Source organism: Terrapene carolina, unplaced genomic scaffold, assembly GCF_002925995.2.
Source record: "Terrapene carolina triunguis isolate 2854851 unplaced genomic scaffold, T_m_triunguis-2.0 Scaffold69, whole genome shotgun sequence".
Taxonomy (NCBI): Eukaryota; Metazoa; Chordata; order Testudines; family Emydidae; genus Terrapene; species Terrapene triunguis.
Genome location: NW_020664420.1, coordinates 39,309,260 through 39,333,305, shown reverse-complemented (window position 1 = coordinate 39,333,305; position 24,046 = coordinate 39,309,260). Strand labels below are relative to the sequence as shown.

The following is a 24,046-nucleotide window of genomic DNA, read 5'->3' as shown; positions in this document are numbered from 1 at the left end:
ACTGGTGTATTCCTACATTTTAGTAGTATTATAGGTTCTTAGCTTTGATTTTTATTTAATCGTCACTGCAAACAACCTGTACCCATTTACCTTCCTTTTCACTATGCTGTCGTCCTCCTATTCCACCTTTCCCAAGACAATGATTACCCAATACTACTTCTGCACACACCTTTGCTTTTGCTATGCTATGCCATGCCATGCACATTAGAGATAGAAACTTACTTTCTGTTCCTATCGTGCAATTTAACAGACCCCTATAAAAATCAATCTTTTAATAATTACCAATAATTTACATTCCCTGTAATGCTTGAGATTTAATAGGGACAGCAAGTCATGCCAAATTCACAAGTGGTTACCTATGCAGGAAACATATGGAAGAATATTATACTTGCAGTAGGAGAATGCCTATGGGAAGTTATTTGAGAATAATTCCACTACCTGCTCAATCCTAAAAAAACTATACCTTCTATTCTTGTAATCAAAACAGAGGTAATGAAATCAACTGTTTTCCCAGATGATGTTACTACAGCTCCTTTCTATGTTCCTCTAATACCTGACCTCTTCCTGTTTTAGATACAAGTCAGTAAATAGCTTCTGCTAGAGCGGCATAGAAGTCGAAATCAGATACAAAACTGGAAAGGCAAAAGTAACTGGAAGCATTTAAGATATTTTTTATACGAATACATAGTATCCTCATCACTGTAAGGGGTAGAGTAAACAGACATGCCTTGATTAGTTAATGACTTAATTTCTCCTGGCCCTCAACGTTAGGAAATCTGTCCACCTCTGTTTATCCCAAAATAGGATCCACCTAGGAAGTAAAGGCACTAAAAACAAAAACAAAAAAAACTGTTCATATCATGTAAGACACTTGGTCTACGGATCAAAGATCAGCCAAGGTTGAGAGTTCCATTCCTCAATAATAGAAACTAAAATGGCTAAATGAGTATTGTTAATAACCAAGGCAAGAATCTCTCAATTTGCATATGGATAAAACCTCTTCTAGCTAGGTTGCGAAGAAGAAAACTCCAAGAAAACTATCCTTGCCCGGTAGTTTTTTGCTTTTCTGTGTGAAGTGGCCCATTGCACACTGAGTAGATCGAGAGATGGGTGTGGAAGCTGCAAGTTAACCAAACTACAAATCTCTTGCTGAGAGAGAAAAGGTCAAATAAGGCAAACCACAAGTTTTCAAGCCAAATTTGTTTGCACTGTAAATTCAAAATATACCATAGAAATCTGTTTTGCCTTGTCAAAATGTTTCACCCCAAATTAGGAGCTCCAAATTTGCTTGCCTTATGAGTCAGATCTACATCTCTCTACATGTGGATAACGTCTCTTGTTTTGTTGCAAACCCTAAACAACAGGAAGTACTTATGTACAATCAAAGAATGTATGAAGTACATCCATCAAATCTGGAAGATAAGGGATTTTGTTGGTTTTCATTGTAAATAATTAGGGCACTCTAGAAGTAATAGGAATTGTATGGCACAAGGAAGAAGGAATGTTGAAAGATATAAACCAGGATATAATTTTCGATTATTAAAAAGTGCTAAAAGGGAGGCGGGGAATCCAATAATGTGGATCAATACTGAAGTACAGTCCTTGAAATGAATCAGTCTCTGATAAGAAAATGATTGAAGAAATTTGATATACATCAATGCCATCTACTGGATACTGATGGAAACAACAGAGAAACAGCTGAAACCTGAGCACTCAATTGGCATGTGACCAATAGAAATCAAAGGGTGGCCACCTCCAGTGAGCTCTGAAATCAGGGTGTGTGTGTATATATATAAAAAAAGAAGGTCAGCAGGTGAGACTCCAGAGTTGACTGAACCACAAGGAAGCTGTAGAATCCCCATTGCAACAGACACCTGGACCAGGTTAAGAGGAAAAGTGGTGAGATTTCATGTCAAAGATTCCTCTTCTGCTCTTTAGGTTATCTTAAGTCTACACTCTCTATTAGGATCTTAAGTAACCATTTTACTCCTTTAAGTCCAAGAAAATTGGCCTCAAGAGATCTGCACCATAATCTTCATGCAATTTCTTTTGATATTCTAAACTTGTCTCTGTTCCACCAATCCATTCAAAAAGCAGGGACCAAACACTCAAAAGTTCCTTAGAGACAAGTACCTTCTTCCTTCTTGGAGAAATACTGGAAAGGTGATACATGTCTTAGCTACTAAAGAACTGATGTTCGTAAGTAAATGTAATAAGAAATCTTGGTAATTTATATTGTTTCTTGGTGTAACTGTTGAGCCTCAAGCCTAGTAATTGACAATTGCTTGCAAGACTATCAGTTTATTCAGTAGGTACCTAGAACATTGGCTGTGTCTACACTTAATTGGTGAACTGATGGTTGTATATTAATGTCGTAGTGGGTGAATTAAAAAAAATGTTTGGTTATTCTTAATGAATCAAGTGTCCTGATTTGAGAAATATTGTTGAAGTTGAAAGTTGATTTGAAGAGAACCCAGCATTGAAATTATTAAGTTATGCTCCCTGGGCTCAATAAAAAGGAGTTATTATATTAGATTCCATTCTACATTGGTCACAACACTTATCCAATTGGCAAATCTAGTTTGTTAGATTTCAGCTGTAAAATCTAACTGGCATGTTGGCAAATTCATAAAAATTGACCCCCTTTCAGGTTTACACAACCCTATCTTGGAAGCTGTTTGTGTTGAATGATAACTGCATTTATGTAGAAGCTTTTAGGCCAAAGGATTCCAAAATGCTTGGAATTTGATACATAATGCTAAATACAAGAGCCCACCTAATCCACCACTGAAACACAACCACCTTTGGGTGAAACAGGGTAACTGTTTATCATCAGACAGCATCAGGAAATGAGAAATACTATTATCCAGTAAAAATGCAAGAGGAATATAGTTTCATAGTCTGGAATTTGGCCAGCGACAGGGTTAACTCTTGTGAAAAGATTATGTGATCTTTAATGACAGCCACAAGCAGAGGACTTTGATTTTCAGGTCTCAACTATATTTCTACCTCCTTTGTGTATAAGCATTATGGTAGTCTTTAGTTAACGGATTATTTCATTTATCAGATTATACAGATTTTCCAGACCTGTATTTACAGGTGTAGTCTCATCCCATTTTTTCCATTCTCATACACATATGCTATTGCATTGAGTAATCCAATGTAGATCATTTTAAAAATGGTTTTCTATGGTATGTTTTTTAATAATTTAGTCAAAGATGTGTTATACAGTTTCTTTCCAATAAGCAGCAGTCAGTCATTCAGAGTAAAAGGTAATTAACTACAAAATTTACTTAAATATACATTTAAATGGCATATATGTGCTTTCACTATTACTCTGTGTGGTTATACTTTGATCTGTAGTACAAGACTATTTTACATGATCTATTTTTAATGTGAAATACTTTAATGGAGCATCTGGCATCAGATACAACCCATGCCTGCAGATAGTGTGTGTGTGGGGGGGAAGGGGGGGCGCAGAGTGAGGGCAGCTGGCTTCAGCAGTATTACTGCACATGCTCACTCTGTGAGCTCAGAACAAACAAAGCAGCAAATCCGAGTGGGGGGGGGGGGGAACATGACCCTGCATGTCCCCTCTTTCCCCCATGTGTCTCCTCTGGCTGGAATACAGAGTAATATGATGCACTGCTAAAATACATAACACAACACATGTACCTATGAATGTAGGGAAAAAATTGCGTGGGGCAAGGGTCACTTGCTGGAGGATACTCTGCACCTTGAAATCTTTAAACCATTATTTGAAGACTTCAATAGCTCAGACATAGGTTAGGGGTTTGATACAGGAGTGGGGGGTGAGATTCTGTGGCCTGCGTTGTGCAGGAGGTCCGACTAGATGATCATAATGGTCCCTTCTGACCTTAACGTTCCACATAGTCATAGACTTTAACACTAACTTAAACATGCTGTTTTCTAATCACTTATCAATGCAATTTTCTCTCTCTCTTAATGTATACTTATAATAGTATTGGGGGGGGGGGAGAGGTGTAGAGGAAAGGAATATTGTTTTGGTTTTTGTTTTGTATCAAACATATCAGGTACTATTTCCCTATTTTTGCTGGAGAATTCTATGGAAAACAGGAGAAGTAGAGAGATCACCACAAGATACTGAAGCCTGAGCAATTTTTAGTCAGCCTGATTAAAACTCTTTGTTGGATATTTGAATTAAATAAACAAAACTAACACAGGGGAGAAGCTCTCAATTATCAAAACACCTCCATTCCTTTAACTCAAGGTTGAAAGAGCTTCAAGAAACAGAGAAGATGAGACTTGATAAACATGGTATATCTAAATATAAAAGAGCAAAAAGAGAAAACCTTTATAAATACACCTCTACCCCGATATAACGCGACCCCTATAACACCAATTCGGATATAACGCGGTAAAGCAGTGCTCGGGGGGGGGGCTGCGCATTCCGGTGGATCAAAGCAAGTTCAATATAACATGGTTTCCCCTATAACGCGGTAAGATTTTTTTTGGCTCCCGAGGACAGCGTTATATCGAGGAAACTGTGTATCACACATTTTTCAGGCTTCCTTGACACGTGGTAGAAAAACTTGGAGGAGGGAAGAAAAAGAAGAAGAAAAAAAAGGTGGCAGCATAAACATTTCCCCCTCTCCTTTGGTGACCATCATGAGATGCTGCAAGCATTTCCTGGTGAAAGAATGCATTGATTTTGGGGCAGGGGGGGAGAGTGGGAGAGAAAATACTTAAGGAGAAAGGTGTGTTTGGGGGGGGGGGGGGCGTGATTTTGATAGGTCCATCAAATTCTCTTATGATCTGGGAGTTCAGGCCCACTGGGGTGCCCTGTTTACATTCTAAGCACATTAATCAACTTTTAAAAATAACATTCAGGGAGAGAATTTTTTTAAGTAAAACTGCAAATGTGGAATATAATGGGTCAGTATTGTGGACTGATAGCCTAAAGAGAACTCACATCTCAACTGTTTGGAGAGGAGTCACCCCTGTACATCTCTGCTACAAGAAATGTCTTGTTCCAGTCTCTCAGGTTTTCAGATCCAATTAACTATACTGATCACACACAACAGGAAACAATTCCAAAGCCTCTGAACTCTGGATTTAACAGCACAGCATGTTTTATTCTGAGTAGTTTTCCTATTTGACTGGAAACTATTATTATTGTAAAACTATTTTAAACAAAGGTTACTACAATTGAAGTTCTACATCAACAGTATATCACCTCTACAGAGCCACACTCATCGACTTGAAATGCATGCTTCCAAAAGTCCTGGAACTATTTGGAAAAAATAGTAACCAATGGAGCCACCTGCACACTTACCCCTCAAACAAGGCTGTGTTCTGTACGATATGTAAGAGCTGCAATTCCAACTGCCCTCAAGTTCAAAATCTAGTGGGGAAAAAAAACCCTCCAAAAATGAGGGGAAGTTGGGTAAACAAGAATACCGAGAACTCCAGCCATTTAATATTATATACAGCATAGGTGTACACTTCCCCCCTTTTGCAGGCAGTTTAAAAAAAAAAGTTATAGAACCCTGTCTTGAGAATTTTACTGTCATAACACAGCAATAGATAAAGACCAAATGGGAGCAGAGCAGCGCAAGAATTTTTGTTGAAGATCCCCCTTTCTAGCTCACCTTTAGTCTTCTGAAACGCCACTGGTGCTCAGAATGATAAGCTCTCTAGGGTAAACCAGGCATGGGCATTTTCAGAACTGGATTAAGATGATACTGAGTAAAACCCTCTGACTGGGCTACACACCACTAGCATTCCTAGCACTGGTAGAGTTGCACTGGTGCTAAATCAACAGTGGGAGAACATCTGAAAATCCCTAATATATAGACAAAGGCTACGAACAAGTAGGATAATTTCCAGAAGTGTTTGGCCCTATTCAAGGTATTGAAATATGTCTTAAGTCTCTTAGCTTATGATAAACAAAAACTGATCGAGAACTAAAAATTAATAGTAGCTTAGGTACAAGTGATCATAACTTGATCATATTTATAATATGCAAGCAGAATAAAGCCCAGACCAGCAATATACCAGTATATATACACTTGTTGCTTTAATATAGCCAATTTCACAAAGCTGAAAACAATTATGAGCCAAATCCTCTGTGAAGAATTTAAATCCGAAAAAAATGTGAGTAAGTGGGAATCACTTAACACTATTAGATGTGTGCACACACCCCCCCCCAAAAAAAGGGAGAAGGCTGTACTTATTTAAAAAAACCAACCTGGTTCAGAGGGGAAGTGAAGGCAGCTGTAAAATATTTTTTTATTATATATATATATATATATATATATATATATATATATATATATAAAAAAACATGAAAGAAAGAGGAAGTTGATCGTGATGAATATAAATCAGAAGTTAGGACTTGTAGAAAATTGAAAAAGGAAGCCTAGCAGATAAGGACAAAAGGAGTTTTTGAAATATATTCGGAACAAAAAGAACCCCAACAATGGTATTGGTCCATTACTATATGGAAATGGTAGAATTATAAAAAATAATAATGCAGAAAAGTCAGACGGGTTTAGTAAATATTTGTCCTATATTTTTGGGGGGAAAAACAGATTATATATTCTCACCATATGGTGATGATAATACTCTTCCCATTCCACTAGTATATCTGCAGGATGGTAAACAGATGCTAGTAGAGTTAGACATTTTAAAATCAGCCGGTCTGGATAACTTGCATTCAAGAGTTTTTAGAGAGCTGGCTGAGGAGCTCAGACTGTTAATTTGATTTTCAGTAAGCCTTGGAGCACTGGGGAAGTTCCAGAAGACTGGAAGAAAGATAATGTTGTGTGAATTTTTTTTAAAAGGTTAACAGGATGACCTAGGTAATTATAGGCCTGTCTGACATCGATTCTGGACAAGATAATGGAGCAGCTGATACCAGACTCGATTAATACAGAACTAAAGGAGGATAATGTAATTAATGCAAATTGTCACAGGTTCATGGAAAACCGATCCTGTCAAACTAACTTGATTTTTTTGGGATGAGATGACCAGTTTGGCTGATAGAAGTAATAGTTTTCATATAATATACTTAGACTTCTGTAAGGCATTTGACTTGGTACTGCATGACATTTTGATTTAAAAAAACTAGAACAATACATAATGAACGTGTGGGCACCTTTAATGGATTAAAACTGGATAAGTGATTTGTCTCAATGTAATTGTAAATGGGGAACCATCATTGAGCGGGTCTATTTCCAATGGGGTCCAGCAGAGATCTGTTCTTGGTCCTACCCTATTTAACATTTTTATCAAGCAAACAATGTGTCTTATAACATGGTGAAATGTAAACCTGTACATCTAGGAACAAAGAACGTAGGCCATACTTACAGGATGGAGGACTCTATTTTGGGAAGCAGTGACCCTGAAAAAGATTTGGGGTAATGGAGGATAAGCAGCTAAACATGAGTGCTCACTGTGATGCTGTGGCCAGAAGGGCTGATGCGATCCTTGGATACATAAACAGGCGAATTTCGGGGAGGAATGAAGTTATTTTTACCTCTATATTTGGCACTGGTGTGACTGCTGCTGGAATATTGTTTCTAGTTCCGGTGTCAAAAATTCAAGAAGGATGTTGAAAAACTGGAGAGGATTCAGAAAAGACCCACGAGAATGATTAAAGGATTAGAAAACATGCCTTATAGTGATAAGCTAAATAGATTGAGCTCCTTGAGTCTAACAAAGAGATGGTTAAGGAGTGACTTGATTAGCCTATAAGTACCTCCCTGGGGAACAAATATTTAATGAGTTCTTCAAGCTAGCGGAGAAATTTTATAACACAATCAATGGCTAGAAGTTGAACCTACACAAATTCAGACGGGAAATAAGGCATACATTTTTGATGGTGTGAGTAATTAACTTGGAACAATTTACCAAGGGTCGTGGTGGATTCTCCATCACTGAATTTTTAAATCAAAATTGGATGTTTTTCTAAGAGTCGTTCTAGAAATTGTTTTAGGAAAGTTCTATGGCCTGTGTTATATGGAGTCAGACTACATGATCCTAATGGTTCCTTCTGGCCTTGGAATCTATATAGTCTTGCTTCTCCACATAAACTGCATGGGAATAGAAAGATTGTCAGGTTAATAAATCAGAAGGCTTTCCAGGGGAAGGATGTAATGTATGCTTGTGGGTTTTTTTTTTTTTTTTTAAAAAGACCTATGAAAGGAGGATCAACAAGCACCAAAAATAAGTGAAATTTATCAGTTGAAATAACCACAAACAAAACTTTAGAGATGGTATAAGGAATAGTCCCCAGCAGACTCTAATAGTGGAAAGTTGAGTCTAGTAAGAGTTATGCTTAAGTCTGCTGAGGTGGAAGAATTCCATACCCAAGCATAAAGATAAATCATCCCCTTAAGGAATCATTTAACCGTACAAAGTACAGAAATTGAAGATCTTTTAATTGGGTGGGGGTGATGGGTGAACTGCTAATCACCAAATGAGCCTAAATCATTGCAACAGATAAACTATACATCTTTAGAGGTATTAAATGATCCAGGATAAATTAAATGGAGCATAACTGAGAGGCTACATTTTGCATATAGCTCACCTAGAAAAATGTTTCCATTTTAAGTTCAGAACAAATTACTATCAAATTATGAACTCAAAGTTTTTAAAATGACACAAAAAAAAGTTAGTTCACTACCAATGAGGACTGAAGAGAAGTAAAGGTGAATCTCTTTTTCTCTAAAGAACCTAAAGTTTCTTTAGTTCCCTTTTCAATTTGTCAGTTTTAACTGAACCATGAAAGAAAACATTGTTTATCTGGAAATATTTAGTCTAAAGTCAGTTTTTCCTTTCTTACCTGACAATTTAGTAGCTCAGGTTCTACGTTTAGACAGCAAGAATACCCACTCAAACTAAAGCAGAGCTTCCAATTCAATTCTACACTGTTAAGCACTCAGATACAGAGTTGATGAGCACAGTATAAAAAAAAAAAAATTTAGTCAGGTCATAAATCGTGACAAGAGAAACACAGAATCCTGAGCACTGACCTTGGGAGTAAGATTATTTTTAACTAATGAACATTTTTACAAGGATAACTTGCAGGGAGAAAACATCTCTCAGTTTCTTATTTGGTTATTAAGCTTGTCATTCACAAGGTTTTGGCTGTTTTATACTAGAAATACCAGTGTAACCAGTCGGTTTTGCCTGACTGAAAATAAATGCGTATTTGTGGTGTATACGGTAGCTTTAAAGATTCTCAGTATTCTTTTCAGACAGATAGCCTGTTGATCTTCCTATAGTACACTCTGCAAGAAAGTAGGAGCAATCATCAAACAAACTGCTGTCTATGGGCCCTGATTCTGTTACCTTTACTTATACCAAGTATTATCATACTCCATAAACAATCCTGTTGAGAGCAAGGTACTGAACTTGAATAGGATGTCAGCATCAAACACTACATTTGTTCAATTCTGAAGAAAATCATACAATGAACCAGAAAACTGTATTCATGGAGACTGATTTCAATGTAGTTGGAATTGAAATCTCTAGTCAACAACAGTAGTATTTTTTGGACTGGGATTTGCTATGTAATATTGTTCCAAACTGGTACAAAATTGGGACTTTTCCCATTTACCTTCACAAGCTCAGCAACTCGGGGGTTTCCAGCAACTTGTTCTAGAACTGTCCTAGAATTCTAGAGTTTTACAATTGTGTTTGAATCCTATTGACCCACAACATCATGTTAATACCACCTAGCTCTTACTTAGTGCTTTTTATCCATAGATATCAAAATGCTTTCCAATGGGGATGAGTCTCATTACCCCCATTTTACAGAAGGAGAAACTGAAAGATACATAAAACTAACCAATTGTAATTAATGTTTCCCCCACCATCCGCATTCATTGTGCTGGGAGATTTGAAGCCCAGAGAAAAATTCTTTTGAATTCAAATAATTTGTACCATAGTGGATTCTATTCCCACATGTATCTGCTCTCACTTTAGAAGAAGCTGGAGGACAACGTGGAACTCTATGACTAAGGATACGAATTGGTCACAGAGGTCATGTATTCTGTGATTTTAAGAGATCTGTGACTTCTTTGGCTCAGACTGTCGGCACTGGGCATGTTACTGTTTATTACACAGCACTGACACACTTCCCATACAGGACACAGGCTATGTCTACACTACTGCGGTAAGTCGACCTATGCTATGCAACTCCAGCTACATGAATAACGTAGCTGGAGTCGACATACCTTAGGTCGAATTACCAGGGGGGGTCAACTGAAGAGTGATCTGCTGTCAATTTGGCGGGTCTTCACTAGACCCGCTAAATCAACCGCAGGTGGATCGATCTCAGAGCGTCGATTCCAGCTGTAGTGTAGATGTAACCACAAACATTCTCATCACCTCTTCTCATCCCAGAGAGGTCACTTCATGCTCACGCACATAAGCTTCATGAGCACAGAACTACAGAAACTGCATTTGAACCTTTCCATGACAGCATTAATTGTTCTCAAATTCCTTGTGTGTCTGCATTTCAGTATCACCTGCCACTCTTGTGCTCTTATCAGGGTAAAAACCTGCCTTCTACCCCTTCCCACAGAGGTTCTTATGTTCAGAGAATCCACTGTGGTTGTGCTGCACTGGGGAGAAGTTTTGGAGATGATGCACTAATGGCTCAGCTCAGAAGATGACTCGGCTCCTCTTCTAAATGAACAAGCATTTCTTCAAGTGACATGTGTGTGTTTGGAAGGGAGGGGGAGAGTAGGAGCAAGGGTATTGCTGGCCAGAGTGCATGAATGTAGGGGGTAGGGATAGCTCAGTGGTTTGAGCATTGGCCTGCTAAACCCAGGGTTGTGAGTTCAATCCTTAAGGGGGCAAAAAAATATAGTTGGGGATTGGTCCTACTTTGAGCAGGGAGTTGGACTAGATGACCTCCTGAGGTCCCTTCCAACCCTGATATTCTATGAATATGGCTTTCACTACACAGATCAACTGGCCAAACCTCTGTGGAAGGGGAAGTACAAGGGACACAGCTGCTTCTGCTGCCCTGAAAACATGGCCTGGAACATCCAATGAACTGTTAAATTGTTACTACTTGAAAATTTAAAAAAATTAAACAAAAAAGCCATTTTAAAAATTAAACCAGTCAAACATTGTGTACACCCAGCAGATTCCTATTGATAAAAAATGCATCTTAATAAATGCTCTCCATGTTGGAGCATCTTTTCACATTAGACAAGACACAAAATGCTTTGCTTTATCTTATGATGCTTATTATTCTTCCTCAAACTACTCTCACAACAGCTCTCTAACATGAAAAGCTATGTTCTTAGGAAAAGTTAGTACAGTATATGTTATTAATAAGATGAAAGGGAAAATGATCCAAGGTACTTTGAAGTAACACATAGCACTGGTTTCTTAGGTTTAAAGTTGTCAGTTCAAAGACATCAGTGGAAGGGTATTACCAAGTGGCAATACTTGGTCATTGGCCATCAGAGAAAATCATATATTCTCATGGATGTAAGTGTAAAGGAGTCTATTTTATTTTGGTGTCATTTGCTAGTATCTTCACTTCTTAAGAGAAGAACATATAATCTCATAGTATGTATTTGAAAAAAATTGAAAATACTTGTTGTTAATGCGGACCACATCTTAATAGAGTGTGCTTTGTGGACTACCTCCCCTCCCATTACATATTGCAAAATATCCCTATGGAAACTATGGCATTCACCTACAGGAAAACGAAAACTGTTTATGTATTTTTAGTTCTTTGTTGTGATTTAGCAACCACCAGCACCATGTAACCAGCCAGCTTTCCACAAACCATCAGGAGTGCTCCACAGACAGTGGTTTTGGGATCGCCTGTTAGTAGAACTCCCTCCTTAGCTTATTTTCTAACTATTACACAAGGTAGATTTAAGCTAAAGATAGATATAAGGCTGGCAGTTTCTTTAAAAATGTCAAAATCCCCTACAAAACTTAAGACTAGACAAACAATGCTAAAGGCTTTAACTACATCACAACACTTATGTTTTGAACTCCAGAATAGCAGATATTTAAAAGAACCCTTTATCACGAGTTTTTTTTTTTTTCTTAAAGTAACCAAGTTTGCATATTATATCAGACAGTGCAATTCAAATTATGCAATCACCAGATACTTTTATCTGAGTATCTATTTATGTTATGAAAATTCTCTTTATACTCAAACATATAAACACATTTCCCCACACCACCACCACTCCCCACACACTACCTGGAGTCTTAGGGTGATTGATGACTTCATCCATTAAACTTGAAAATCTGTCATGTGCTGTCAGTTCTGCAGCAGGCTCAGACTGCCTCAGGACACACGGTTCAAACTTTGGAGTCACTACAGCATAACGAAGCAGCTCTTCATATTCATCCTGTCACAACAGGATGATAAATAATTATACAGCTACTGTCATAGTTTTTAAACGCAAACACAGGAAGAAAGGAATGAAATGGATATGTTAGCTTTTAAATGAGAGTTTTCTATCACATGGCAGAATAATAATTTTACTTATGTTTTCATGGCTCAGCTGTTTCCCTTCAATTTAATAGGCAGAGTTAATGATTTAGCTCCCTTTTATTTCCTATTTTAGAAAGCCCATACTGTATTCTAGTTAATGCATTATAACGGCCACACAGTACACATTCTAAATAATTCTTTGCTAGCTGAACTAAAATTACAGATCTTATAGGAAGCACTCTAAATTCCTTTAAAAAACAGCATAAGAGTTTGACAAATATTTCTTCAAATCACTTACAGTAAGTTATCAGATGGCCTACTGCTTTTGCGCATCATTCTTATTGTATATGAAGAAATATAGTTTTATTCCTATCACAGAGGTGCCAATGAGGAGTAAATCAGGTTTCAATGTTTGTACAATGAGAATATATTTGGGAGGAATTACAAATATGAGATTTGGTTGTTTAATATCTTCCCGTCTAAATTTGATTTGAATATTCTCACCTACTTTAAAATATTTAAATTTTGTTGCATGTTACATTTATACCTTATTAGAAAAACAAACACCAATCTAGCTTCCCACCACCATCATAAACTCCAGAACTTGGATTGTATAATTTTCAATGTGTGTTATTGTAGCATACAATATGGGTTGTATCACTTTACATAGTATGCAAGCACCTCTAGTGAAACTGTGTTCAGAAATCTGCTATGTATTATAGCAACCCTGCAACACCACTATAGTTGAGGTCGCATCACAACTCCTGTTTAAAGGTTGAGCTTTCTGAGTCCTCTAACAATGAAACGCTAAATTGGATTCTCTTGAAATTTGCTGTGACCGGAGTACAGTAAGATGTCAAGGAAATGAAAGCCCAACCAACAGCTCAAAGCTGTTAGTGAACTAACAACATCACTATTTACTCCTACAGTCCCTTCTGTTTTAGAATATCAAGGCACTACACAATACAAATGATAAATCAAGTTTCATAGCAACCCTGCATGGTGAGTTGGGCAAGGATTAATTATTTGACCAAGGTTAATGCATCTGCTCAAAAATCAGACAGCAAGAAGGTAGCAAGACACACAGATGCAACATAGATGTTTTCATTTCCAGTCACACGGTTTGGCCACACTCTTCTTCTCCTCACTGTCATGCTGCTTAATATGTACATCCCGAGCACTCAAAATATTCATACCAAACCCAAGGGAAAAGTAGAGTATATAGACAGTCCTCTGAAGTTCTCATTTCTCTCAGTAAGACCTCATTAATTACTTGCAAGAACACATATGACAGTATATCCAAACTGATCCAACATGTAATATCACAGAAGTATCGCTCATGTATCTAAAACAGTCACCAAATTTATGGCATGGAACTCTGCCATAGAAAGTTACAGGGCAATGCTGACAGAAAGGAAGTTTGTATTATTTTTTAAATTGAAACAAGCAAAGAGCAAACTATGAGATTTAATGTGGACTATGAACATTTTAAGTGATTAACCAAAAGGAGAAGCCTCTATCCTATTCAAAAAATCAAAACAAAAAAAACCCAACCCTGTCACTGAAGTGCAGAGGTGGCCAACAAATGTGAAGTATATATATAAAAAAAAAAAAGCCCAAATGGTTTAATGTTCACATGGATACAAAACGTTATCCCTCCCCTTCCGCTAAATATCACTCCAAAGCTATTTCAGTGCTGCACATCAACTAAAAAATCCCACTGGAGCATAAAATTGGCTTCTAGAGGTAAAGTGCTGGAAACTGGAGGTCAGACAGGTTGGGATTATTTAGCCTAGTTTTGCAATATTAAAACATTAATATATCTGAGAACACAATAGGCCCATTATTCTATGAGATGGGAAAAACCTAAAAGAGAAAACTCAGCAATAGCTGAATATTAAATGACCCCCCCCCCCCCCCTCCAGCTTTTACCAAAAAGGTTAGCGTGATCGGATGACAAATGTAGCGAACATCAGTGTAAATGGGTAGGATCCAAAGAGGATGGAGCTCGGCTGTTCTCAGTGGTGGCAGATGACAGAACAAGGAGCAATGATCTCAAGTTGCAGTGGGGGAGGTCTAGGTTGGATATTAGGAAACACTATTTCACTAGGAGGGTGGTGAAGCACTGGAATGCTTTACCTAGGGAAGTGGTGGAATCTCCTTCCTTGGAGGTTTTTAAGGCCCGGCTTGACAAAGCCCTGGCTGGGATGATTTAGTTGGGAATTGGTCCTGCTTTGGGCAGGGGGTTGGACTGGATGGCCTCCTGGGGTCCCTTCCAACCCTGATATTCTATGATTCTATGATCTAAGGCTAAAATAGGGAAAGAACAAGTTAAGAATTACTTAGACAAGCTAGATGTTTTCAAGTCAACAGAGCCTGATGGAATACATCCTAGAATACTTAAGAAACTGGCTGAAGAGATCTGAGCCATTAGCGATTATCTTTGAGAACTCATGGAGGATAGGAGTGATACTAGAGGACTGAAAAAGGGCAAATATAGTACCTATCTATTAAACAAAGGGGAATATAAACAACCCAGGGAATTATCAACCCATCATCTTAACTTTGGTACCCAGAAAGAAATTTGAGCAAATAATTAAACAACCAACTTGTAAGCACCTAGCCATAAGGTGATAAGTAACAGTCAGCATGGAGTCATCAAGAACAAATCAAGTCAAACCAATCTAATAGCCTTATTTGACAGGGTAAGAAGCCCTGTGGATGGAGGGAAGCAGTAGATGTGATATATCTCAACTTTAGTGAGGCTTTGATACTGTTTCACATGACCTTCTCATAAGCAAATTAGGGAAATATAGCCTAGACAAACCTACTATAAGGTGGGTGCATAACTGGTTGGAAAACCAAACTCAAAATAGTTATCAGTGATTCACTGTCAAGCTGGAATGGCATATCAAGTGGGGTCCTGCAGGGATCTGTCCAGGGCTTGGTTCTATTAAATATCTGCATGTAAAGAGTACACTTATAAAGTTTGTAGACAAAACCAAGCTGAGAGGGAGTGCAAGCACTTTGGAGGACAGGATTAGAATTCAAAATGATCTTTACAAACTGGAGAAGTGGTCTGAAATAAATAAGATGAAATTCAATACGGACAAATGCAAAGTACTACACTCAGGAAGGAATAATCCATTGCATAAATACAAAATGGGAAATGACTGCCTAGGAAGGCGTATTGTAGAAAAGGATCTGGGGATTATAGTGTCAAACTAAATATGAGTCAACAATGTAATACTGTTTCAAAAAAAAGCAAACATCATTCTGGGATGTATTAGCAGGAGTGTTGTAAGGCAAACATTAATTCTTCCATTCTACTCAGCACTGATAAGGCTTCAACTGGACTAGTGTGTCTAGTTCTGGGCACTACACTTCAGGAAAGATTTGGACAAATTGGAGAAAAACCAGAGGAGAGCAACAAAAATGATTATAGGTCTAGAAACCATGACCTAAAAGATAGAAAAAAATGGGTTTGTGTAATCTGGAAAAGAGAAGACTGAGGGGGTACATAGTAACAGTCTTCAAGTATGTAAAAAGCTGTTATAAAGAGAAGAGTGATAAACTGTTCTCCTTATCCATTGAGGAGAGGACAAGAAGTAGTGGATTTAAATTGCAGCAAAGGATATTTAGGTTAGATAGTAGGAAAATCGTCCTGTCAGGGTACTTAATCACTGGAACAAATTACCTAGAGAGACTGTGGATCTCCATCAGTGGAGATTTTTAAGAGCAGGTTAGACAAACACCTGTCAGGGATGGGCTAGATAATACTTAGTTCTGCCTCAATGCAGAGGACTGAACTAGATGACCTATCCAGATCCCTTCCAGTCCTGTTTCTAGGATTCCAAGATTTAAAAAAAATAATCAGACTCTAGTAGTTCTAAGAAAAGCAGCATCAGTATATAGATGTTAAGTATCTCTGTAAATCTGACCCATAGTGACTATGTCACACTAGACTAGACTTTGAACCAACCGTAAGGATGATTATGATCTGCATGTTGACCTCAGGACCTGCCTGATATTCAGTAACAATTTAATGCAGACACAATCCTGTCTATTTTCAGAGCTTGTTATATGGCAATGCCTTTGTCTTATCCTCTGACTTAAGTGTTGGAAAATGGATGAATTGTCCTTGCTGATAGACTTTCTGATGGTGGATTCAACAAGAGGCATAGCCATATATATACTATACTTGGGGAAGAAGCACATGCCTTGCAAAGATGAATCCCTTCTAAATCTATAATTAAAAGGGACAAATGTATAGATGCCTGACAGGCAGAAACCATATCAGCTCAACCTGAGAAAAGAGCTTCAACATTACACACTTGTTCCACTGAGTGACTGAAAGCTAGGATGCCTCTCTACCAACTGGCAAAACTTTCTTTTGTCGCCAAAATTAGCCTATTTTGGCTACATTCCTATAAGAGAAAATATCTGTTCAAACTCCATAAAACAATTGTGGTTTCTAGTGGCTTTAAGAAGCAAGAGCTACATTAAGGACCAAGCTTATATTGTAGTCCGATTTCTGATCAGGGAATGAGGTGCCATTAGATTGCATTTACTAATGTTTAAAACTTAAACAGCACCTTTCACCTTTAAATTGCTTTACAAACATCTTCAATAGCACACTGTATCAACTGTAAAGCCAGGGGAGCTCTCTAGCTGACCTGTTTTAAGGTTTCAGAACAATACAGACTCAGCCAAGCAGGAATTTAGGTCTACAAATATTTGAAAATGTTAACTCTGGAGATGGAGCAATACACAGATATATAACTAGAAATAATGGGATTACATTAAGAAAAAGAAAATGTCCTTTCATTATCAGACTCAACTCCCCTGTACTGAGATGTAGCTGACTGTAGAATAGATTCTCAAGGGATGTGATAGAAGATCCATTGTTTGGGACAATTAAAGACAAGTTCGGATATACGGTTTCTGGAACTTAAGGTTTCTGATAGGACACTTGTATTGTAAAATCTTTGTGTGAACAAAGAAGGAAAGGTTAGAGGGGATGAAACCATGTGCCAATTAGAATAGACATAAAATAGTTCTGGGTTTGGGTGGGTACTGAAATCTCCCAAAAGCCAGTCATTTTCAACCTCCTTTTCTATTCTGAGAGGGTGTACATGCTTCCTCCCAGATACCATATCAATAAGCAGTCACAAAAAAGGTGGGGGGAGGAAGTATAGTAACACCTGAATGGGCTGACATCTTTAGACCGTAGACCTCTGGAGTGAAATCCTGACCCAACAGACATTAACGGCAGTTCTGCTAGACTTCAATGTGCCACAATTTCACCCCGGTCAGCAGTGATGCATCCTCATGCCATCCTGTCCCACAGAAGGTACAGCAGGAAAAAGAGAGGGATTGTAATTTATTTTGTGGTTGAAGGTACATGTTTTGAAAATATCTCTATACTAAATAAAGGAGAAAGTTGAATCTTTGTTAGTATTGGGCTCATGTTATAGGTGCTGAAAAGATCGAAAGATTAAGAATACAAAAAAAAAAAACTTAACCCATCCAAAACATACATTTTCTTTAATGAAAATAATTCTTGTGGATGAAAAAGACTGGCGATACTGCAAATCCAGGTGAGAGCTCAAACCATTCTCTTCTAAGCTTTCCAAATAATGTTGATCCATCCTCAGCCATGGGTATAACCTATGATGATTTGAGATTTTTTGCACAGCTTATTAGTTTTGTGTGATTTTTAACTCTCTCTATAGCTTTAACAAGCTGCAAACTACATTTTGAATATAGCAGCTTCTCTGTGCACTTTTGCCTCCACGTTGGCCTACAATTCGAAAGGTAGGTGGCAAAGGGCTAACAAAATAGGGCCACTGACTCAAGTATTTGACCACTCAAATGTAATTGCTCTACCAGAAGACAGGCTCTCAACCTGGAGAACTAGTTTGTCAAGGGGAGATCCTCTTAGCAACAGGATCAACAGTTGGCACTGGCCAGGAGGTCACATGACAGAGGGGCTAGAAGGTTATAAAAAGACAGGAGCTGATCCCGTAACTCTTCAATCATTTTTCACCAGCTCAGGCTGAAAAGATTTGCATGTAGGAGCCTAATAAGGTATGAAGAACCCTGCCTTGCTGAACACAGATGGACCCCAAAGACTCCCAAGGGAAGGATGAGCTAGTGAGCAGCATCTCATTTAGGATGTTAGCTGTTTTCTAAATGATATGTTCTCTTGTGCATTAATTGTTAACCAGAGTGCAATGGTGTTAGAATATTGAGCAAAGTGTCTGTTACATGCCACACCTACCATTTGGCCTGTTGAAGAAGGAAACTGGAAGACTCAACGATTTGGGCGGAGTTCTGGGAAAGGGTATATTTGAGTTACTAGGATATCGTATGGGTCAGTGCTGGTCTTTGGGGCCTGAGGCAAGTGGGATGCAGGACTCCATTTCCATGAAGGGGTAGCAGAAACTGCACAGGAAGTGTACCAGAGAGGCTAAGGGAGGAAATAGTGCTCCAGCCGCCTCAGACCCAGGAAAGCATATAGCTGAAATAATAAGAACAACCATCCAAAAGACATGCCAGAGGCAAGGCTAGTCACGAACTAAGCTATGGGGGCAGAGAGGCTTCACTGGGGGAAGAATGCAAATGCAGAAGACTGGGTATTTTGGGGGGCATGGGAGCTGGGCAGACACAGATAAATATCAAAGAAGGATAAGGCAGCAGAAAGTTAAGGACAGCCAGAGAAGTACTTGCAGCATGACACTGGCGAGAAAAAAAGCAAAGAGAACTTTCTGGGTAGAGCGCTGGCTGGAAAAAGAGGCTTGGAATATCGAGCAAAGAAACTGCCTTCTGTTTGATTCCTATTGTGTTCAAGGAAACGGGACTATGTACATCTTTGTAAATAAACAGGATTGCACCAAAGAAACTACTAGCATCGTTTTTTCCTCCTAATGTAAATAACATTCAAGATCTTGAATATTGGTTAGCCACTAGAGTCAAAAGGCAGAATGATGCTTTCTATCCTTAATAGCAGTTTTATTGTTTTAATTTGGTAATTCACACCTGTAAGAACAGCTGTAAGAAAGCAGCACTTTTCTACTTTTGGGATTAATGTGCTGTCTCTTAAGCTTAGTCAAGACACATGCTCCATATATTATTTTTTTTTGTGTGCAGTTACATCAAGTTTGAATCTTTACTAAGCAAAAATTAGCAATGTGGCTATTTGCTTATTAAAAACTCAAATTTTGCTTGTATTCTCTATTTTGCTTCCTTCCATTAACATTTTTATTTCTCTATTGTATGCCTAAAATAAATAAAAATTAAAAAGATGAAAAAAGTTATCCACAGCATTTCTTCACAGTTACACTTTGTCAAATAAAATGCTGTAAAAGAGGTTCAAATGCAGTTGCTTCTGTCCTACCTGAAGATCTGAAGAGACAGAACTGCCTCGATCTGAGTCTTTTGGCAAAACTGGACTTGAGCTTTTCTCCTCATCTGATGACATTCTGCACAAAGACAATTCTATAAAATAGCAGAAGCTGGACTTAATTTTCTAGTTACAACAAATGATTGTGGCGCTTCCCTAAACAAGGGAGTTGGGTAGGATAGACCCTATGTAGGGACCTGGGACGTGGAGCAGTCAAAGGACTTGAGGCCCAACAGGAAGAAAGGTGCTGACGTCCCTGCTGGAAGGCAGTAGATTTTGTGGGGCACAGAAGAAAACTGATTAATTTTAGGGTATGCGGAAGAGAATGGGTGAATAAACAAATGATGATTGAGTCAAGTATGAATTTGTGAGCTAGGAGGACTGATTAGAGAGTGTATGACAGGGTGGTATGGTTATCTGGTGTGAAGGTGAGGAACAGGTATTAGCTGTGTCTGAGCAAAAGAGAACAGGAAAGTTTTGTCTAGAGTACATTCATGCAAGTTGTTTTATAGGCAGGGGAAAGGGTTGTGTATAAAAAGACCTACACAGACAACAGAAGAAACTGGCTGTCTATACAAGTGAAATAAAGTACAAAAAGAAAACTGAAATAGATATTTTCTGATAGAAGTATAATTTTTAATTTGCCAGTATTCCTTTAAATTTTATCATTAAATTGGCAGAAAGTAACCATCTTTAAGTATCTGTATATCCATTCTAGTTTTCAAAATGACAAGCAATAGGTAGTGTCTTATTCCCCTAGTTATGTGTAGTAATGTGGATGGAAGTTGTGTTTGCACGTTAAGAGTGGGGAGACTCCATTACTCAGGCTAATTGATCATCCAGTATCGCTTAAATAGTTTCAGGGTTTATTTGGGTTTGTGTGTGGGGGGGGGGGGGAACAAAAAAACAAAAAAACAACAAAAGAGGCCGTTCTTGCACTACATAAACTTTTTGCCTCTAGTATAGTTGTTTTTTACTTTCAATACTTGCAGAATTTAAGTAACTTTCCTAATTTTCTGGTGTGCGGAAGAAAACTATGTAGGCAGAAATCATGTATGCAAAGATTTCACCAGACTGAACTTTTACACAGCCAATAAACCCATAAATCCAGTCATTTGATGTAAATGTTGTCAGGGCTTTACACATTGCAGAGAGCAATGCTACAATAGTTCACTTTATAAAATGAATTTAAAAATGGGAGCACACCTTAGTTAATAATTCCAGGCCCCAATCCTGCAACTGACTCTAGATGGGCACACCCTTGCACTCACACAGAGCTCCACTAAATTCAGTGATGCGCAGGCATGCTGTCAGGGCCCAAACTCATATTTGTGGAGGATAGCACACACAGACATCAGAACAAGTTAGCTACAATAGCCTCCAAGATCAATACAGTCATGTAAAAAGATAAAGAAAAGCTTTAAGCTACTTTCCCAACTATGCTTTTGAATTCGTTTTAACTCATTTAAAATCTGTTAGAGAGACTGGACGCCCTAGGATGCTTAATCCTTTGCTGAAATTCACACTTTTGGTTTCTCAGTGCTCAGGGTGACTGTTGTAGATACTTCAAAGACAGGAGATGCAGCATGTCCTGCCTTTGAATTATCCATGACTTGGGGAAGGGAAAGTTACTCTCAGAACAGAGAAATTGACATTTTAAAAATGCTTCAAAGGCAATTTAAAGGCTGTGATTGTTTCTGGTCCAAACTCAAAGAGACAGGACTGCTGAGTCTCCAATTAATGCTAGTGCTCAATGTGCCATAAGCTATATAATAGCTGTTTATTTTTTTATATATATATATATATATATATATATATATATTATATATATAAAATACACCCACACAGAGTGAAATTTCAAGTATTTGCTAAAACACTTCATATTTCTTCACTGTGCATTTTGTTGTGCAACTAAAACAATTGCAAGATTTGTCAGTTTCAGGTTTGGGTCTTTATTTGAAAGAAAAAAATCCAGTATGTCTTAAATTTTGGAATTCTCTCAGTTTATATCCAGAAGAATAGATTTCACAACAGAAACCCACACTAAAACAAAACAGGAAGACTGGCTTACTGCATTGAGATCACTATTTTCAGAAATCAAGGTCCAATTAGGGCAGAGTGTAACTTATTTGTTTTGATTTCAGTGGGCAAAGCACTTGACTTTAAGTGAGGATCTGAGATCAGTTCAATGTTTACTTTTCTTTGGTAAGCGTAGTATGTTGCAAATAACCTGGTATTGACACAGCTCTTAGCAGGGGCATCTTTCTGTAGGTTAGAAAAGAAAATCTGTCCTCTCTCTATATAAGCCAGGGTTCACCTCATCTTCCCCCCGCCCCCCTTACCTCACCTGAGTTTGCAAACACAGGTTATATCTATACTATTAAGTTTTGTATTTGGACTTTCCAAGTAACGGTCACTCTACAGCTTCCACCATTAGTACCACCAGTAGAGTTGCTCCAATGGTGGGTGAACAACTGCTACAAAGGGCACTAGTGAGAGCAAGGTCAGACTGAACAATAATACTGCTGAGATGTGCAGATTGGGAGGAGCAATTGAGTCTTCAAAAGTCTCTGGGGAATGGGGAAGACAGGAACAAAAAACTGAGAAAACAGGTTAATGACTCCCACCGGGGAAGGGGATTATTACTGTATTGAAATATGGGGTGGAAGATCACATGTTCAGTGAGGGCCATGGATAACTCCACAAGTAGTCATGTTGAGGGCACTGCTAATAATTGCAAGTGCTACCCACAAAGCTAACTGTATAAGGTCATAGATAATAATGTGGGGGATTTGACAAAACTGAAGGAGTGATAGGAGTGTGGAATCCAGGGGGAGACTCATCTATGCACAGGTATGCAGGGGGGAGTGTTAGGATTTCAATGAAAGTCTCCAAGTCACAAATGGACATAGAAGTTCAGATAAAATTACAAATACGCTAATTGTGTTCATGTATAACCATACATGGGGCTGGGTTCAGTGGGGGTTGTGAATAATGGGCACGTGGGGAAGTTCAGCAAGGACTGTAGATGTTGGAGCAGAGGGGCCACAAGGGTTATGAGGCAGGATGGTTAGTGGGGGCTACAATTATGGGGGATGGAAGGGGATCAGTAGGAGCTATGGGTCAGTGGGGGCCAGGTTGCGGGGGGGAAGGCAGAGGGGCAGTGGCAGCTGTGGTTATGGGGCAGCGAGACACAGGGCCAGAGGCCATTCGAGGAGGCAGAGGAGCAGTTGGGGCCGTGTCTATGGGGAAGGGGCGAGGCAGAAGGGCCCGTGGCTATGGGGCGGGAGGCCCAAAGGACAGGAGAGGCCGTGGCTATAGGACGGGCTGGGAATTAGGAGCCGTGGCTGTAGGGCAGTAGCCGGGGGCGGGAATAGAACTATGGAGACTCTCCACTGTATGATGTGCACCCGCCCCTTCTCCCTCAGGAAGGCTGGCAGGGACTCAGTCTCCCCTGCAGGACCCCCGCGAGCTCCCCATACCTGCGCAGCCCCCCGCCTATGGGCTCAGCCTCCCCCGGTGCGGCCCCGGCAGACTCGGGAGCTTGACAGTTTCAAACTGCCGTCGGTAAAAGCCAAAATCTCTGAGATTGGTTCTGAGTACTTTTGTAAAGCATCCTATCATTGGATAGCCGTTTCGTAGCGCAGCCAATCACTATGTGCGCAATTAACGCGGGGCGGGGCTCACAGGTAACTGCCTCCCCCATCGGCGAGCTGCCGCTGCTAGGGCGCCTCCCGTCTGGGAGTGGAGCGCTCTGCCAGTCTCTGATCGGCATCGCGTGCCCCGTGGGTAGGACTGCTTCCGCCCGCTGATTGGCCAGCGATGCTGCCCGGGCCGGGAAGGCGGGTAGTGAACGGGCAGTTAGCGTGAGGGTGTCACGTGAGCAGGGCCGGATTTCTGTTGCCGTCAGTGGGTTCAGGCACGTATTGTGCGTGGCTGACGCTAGGGCCGCCCGGCCTAACGGCCCCGGCTGCCTGGGACGCTCCTGTCAGTTGCGGAAATCCATGATAAACCCACCAGTCCGGTCAGGGGGCTGCCCGCACTGGTGCTCTGGCCTGATCCAGCAAAACACATACAGGTCACCCCAGTGTCCCTTGGTTGTTTTAAACCCTCAGAAACGACAGCTGGGGTAGAGAGACTGGTGCCCCTCTGGTTCTTACTATCGGGGGTAGCCG

The 24,046-nt window shown here is 39.3% G+C and overlaps 1 protein-coding gene across 4 annotated transcripts in view; it reads right to left on the bottom strand.

Moving 5' to 3' along the window:
• Positions 1 to 23,438, bottom strand: part of POC5 (POC5 centriolar protein) — a 44,899-nt gene extending 21,461 nt beyond the window's left edge. The window contains exons 1-4 of one of the 4 annotated variants that reach the window (XM_024194119.1): positions 23,354 to 23,414; positions 19,866 to 19,966; positions 12,230 to 12,380; positions 5,318 to 5,386 (exon numbers count right to left, since the gene is read on the bottom strand). In XM_024194119.1, the coding sequence (XP_024049887.1) occupies positions 5,318 to 5,386; positions 12,230 to 12,380; positions 19,866 to 19,949 (304 nt within the window). In that variant the 5' untranslated portion in view covers positions 19,950 to 19,966; positions 23,354 to 23,414. Of the gene's footprint in view, positions 1 to 5,317; positions 5,387 to 12,229; positions 12,381 to 19,865; positions 19,967 to 23,353 lie in introns of all 4 variants that reach the window. The other 3 variants (XM_029910953.1, XM_024194122.1, XM_029910952.1) reach the window with 3 other exon arrangements.
• Positions 23,439 to 24,046: the final 608 nt, after the last annotated feature.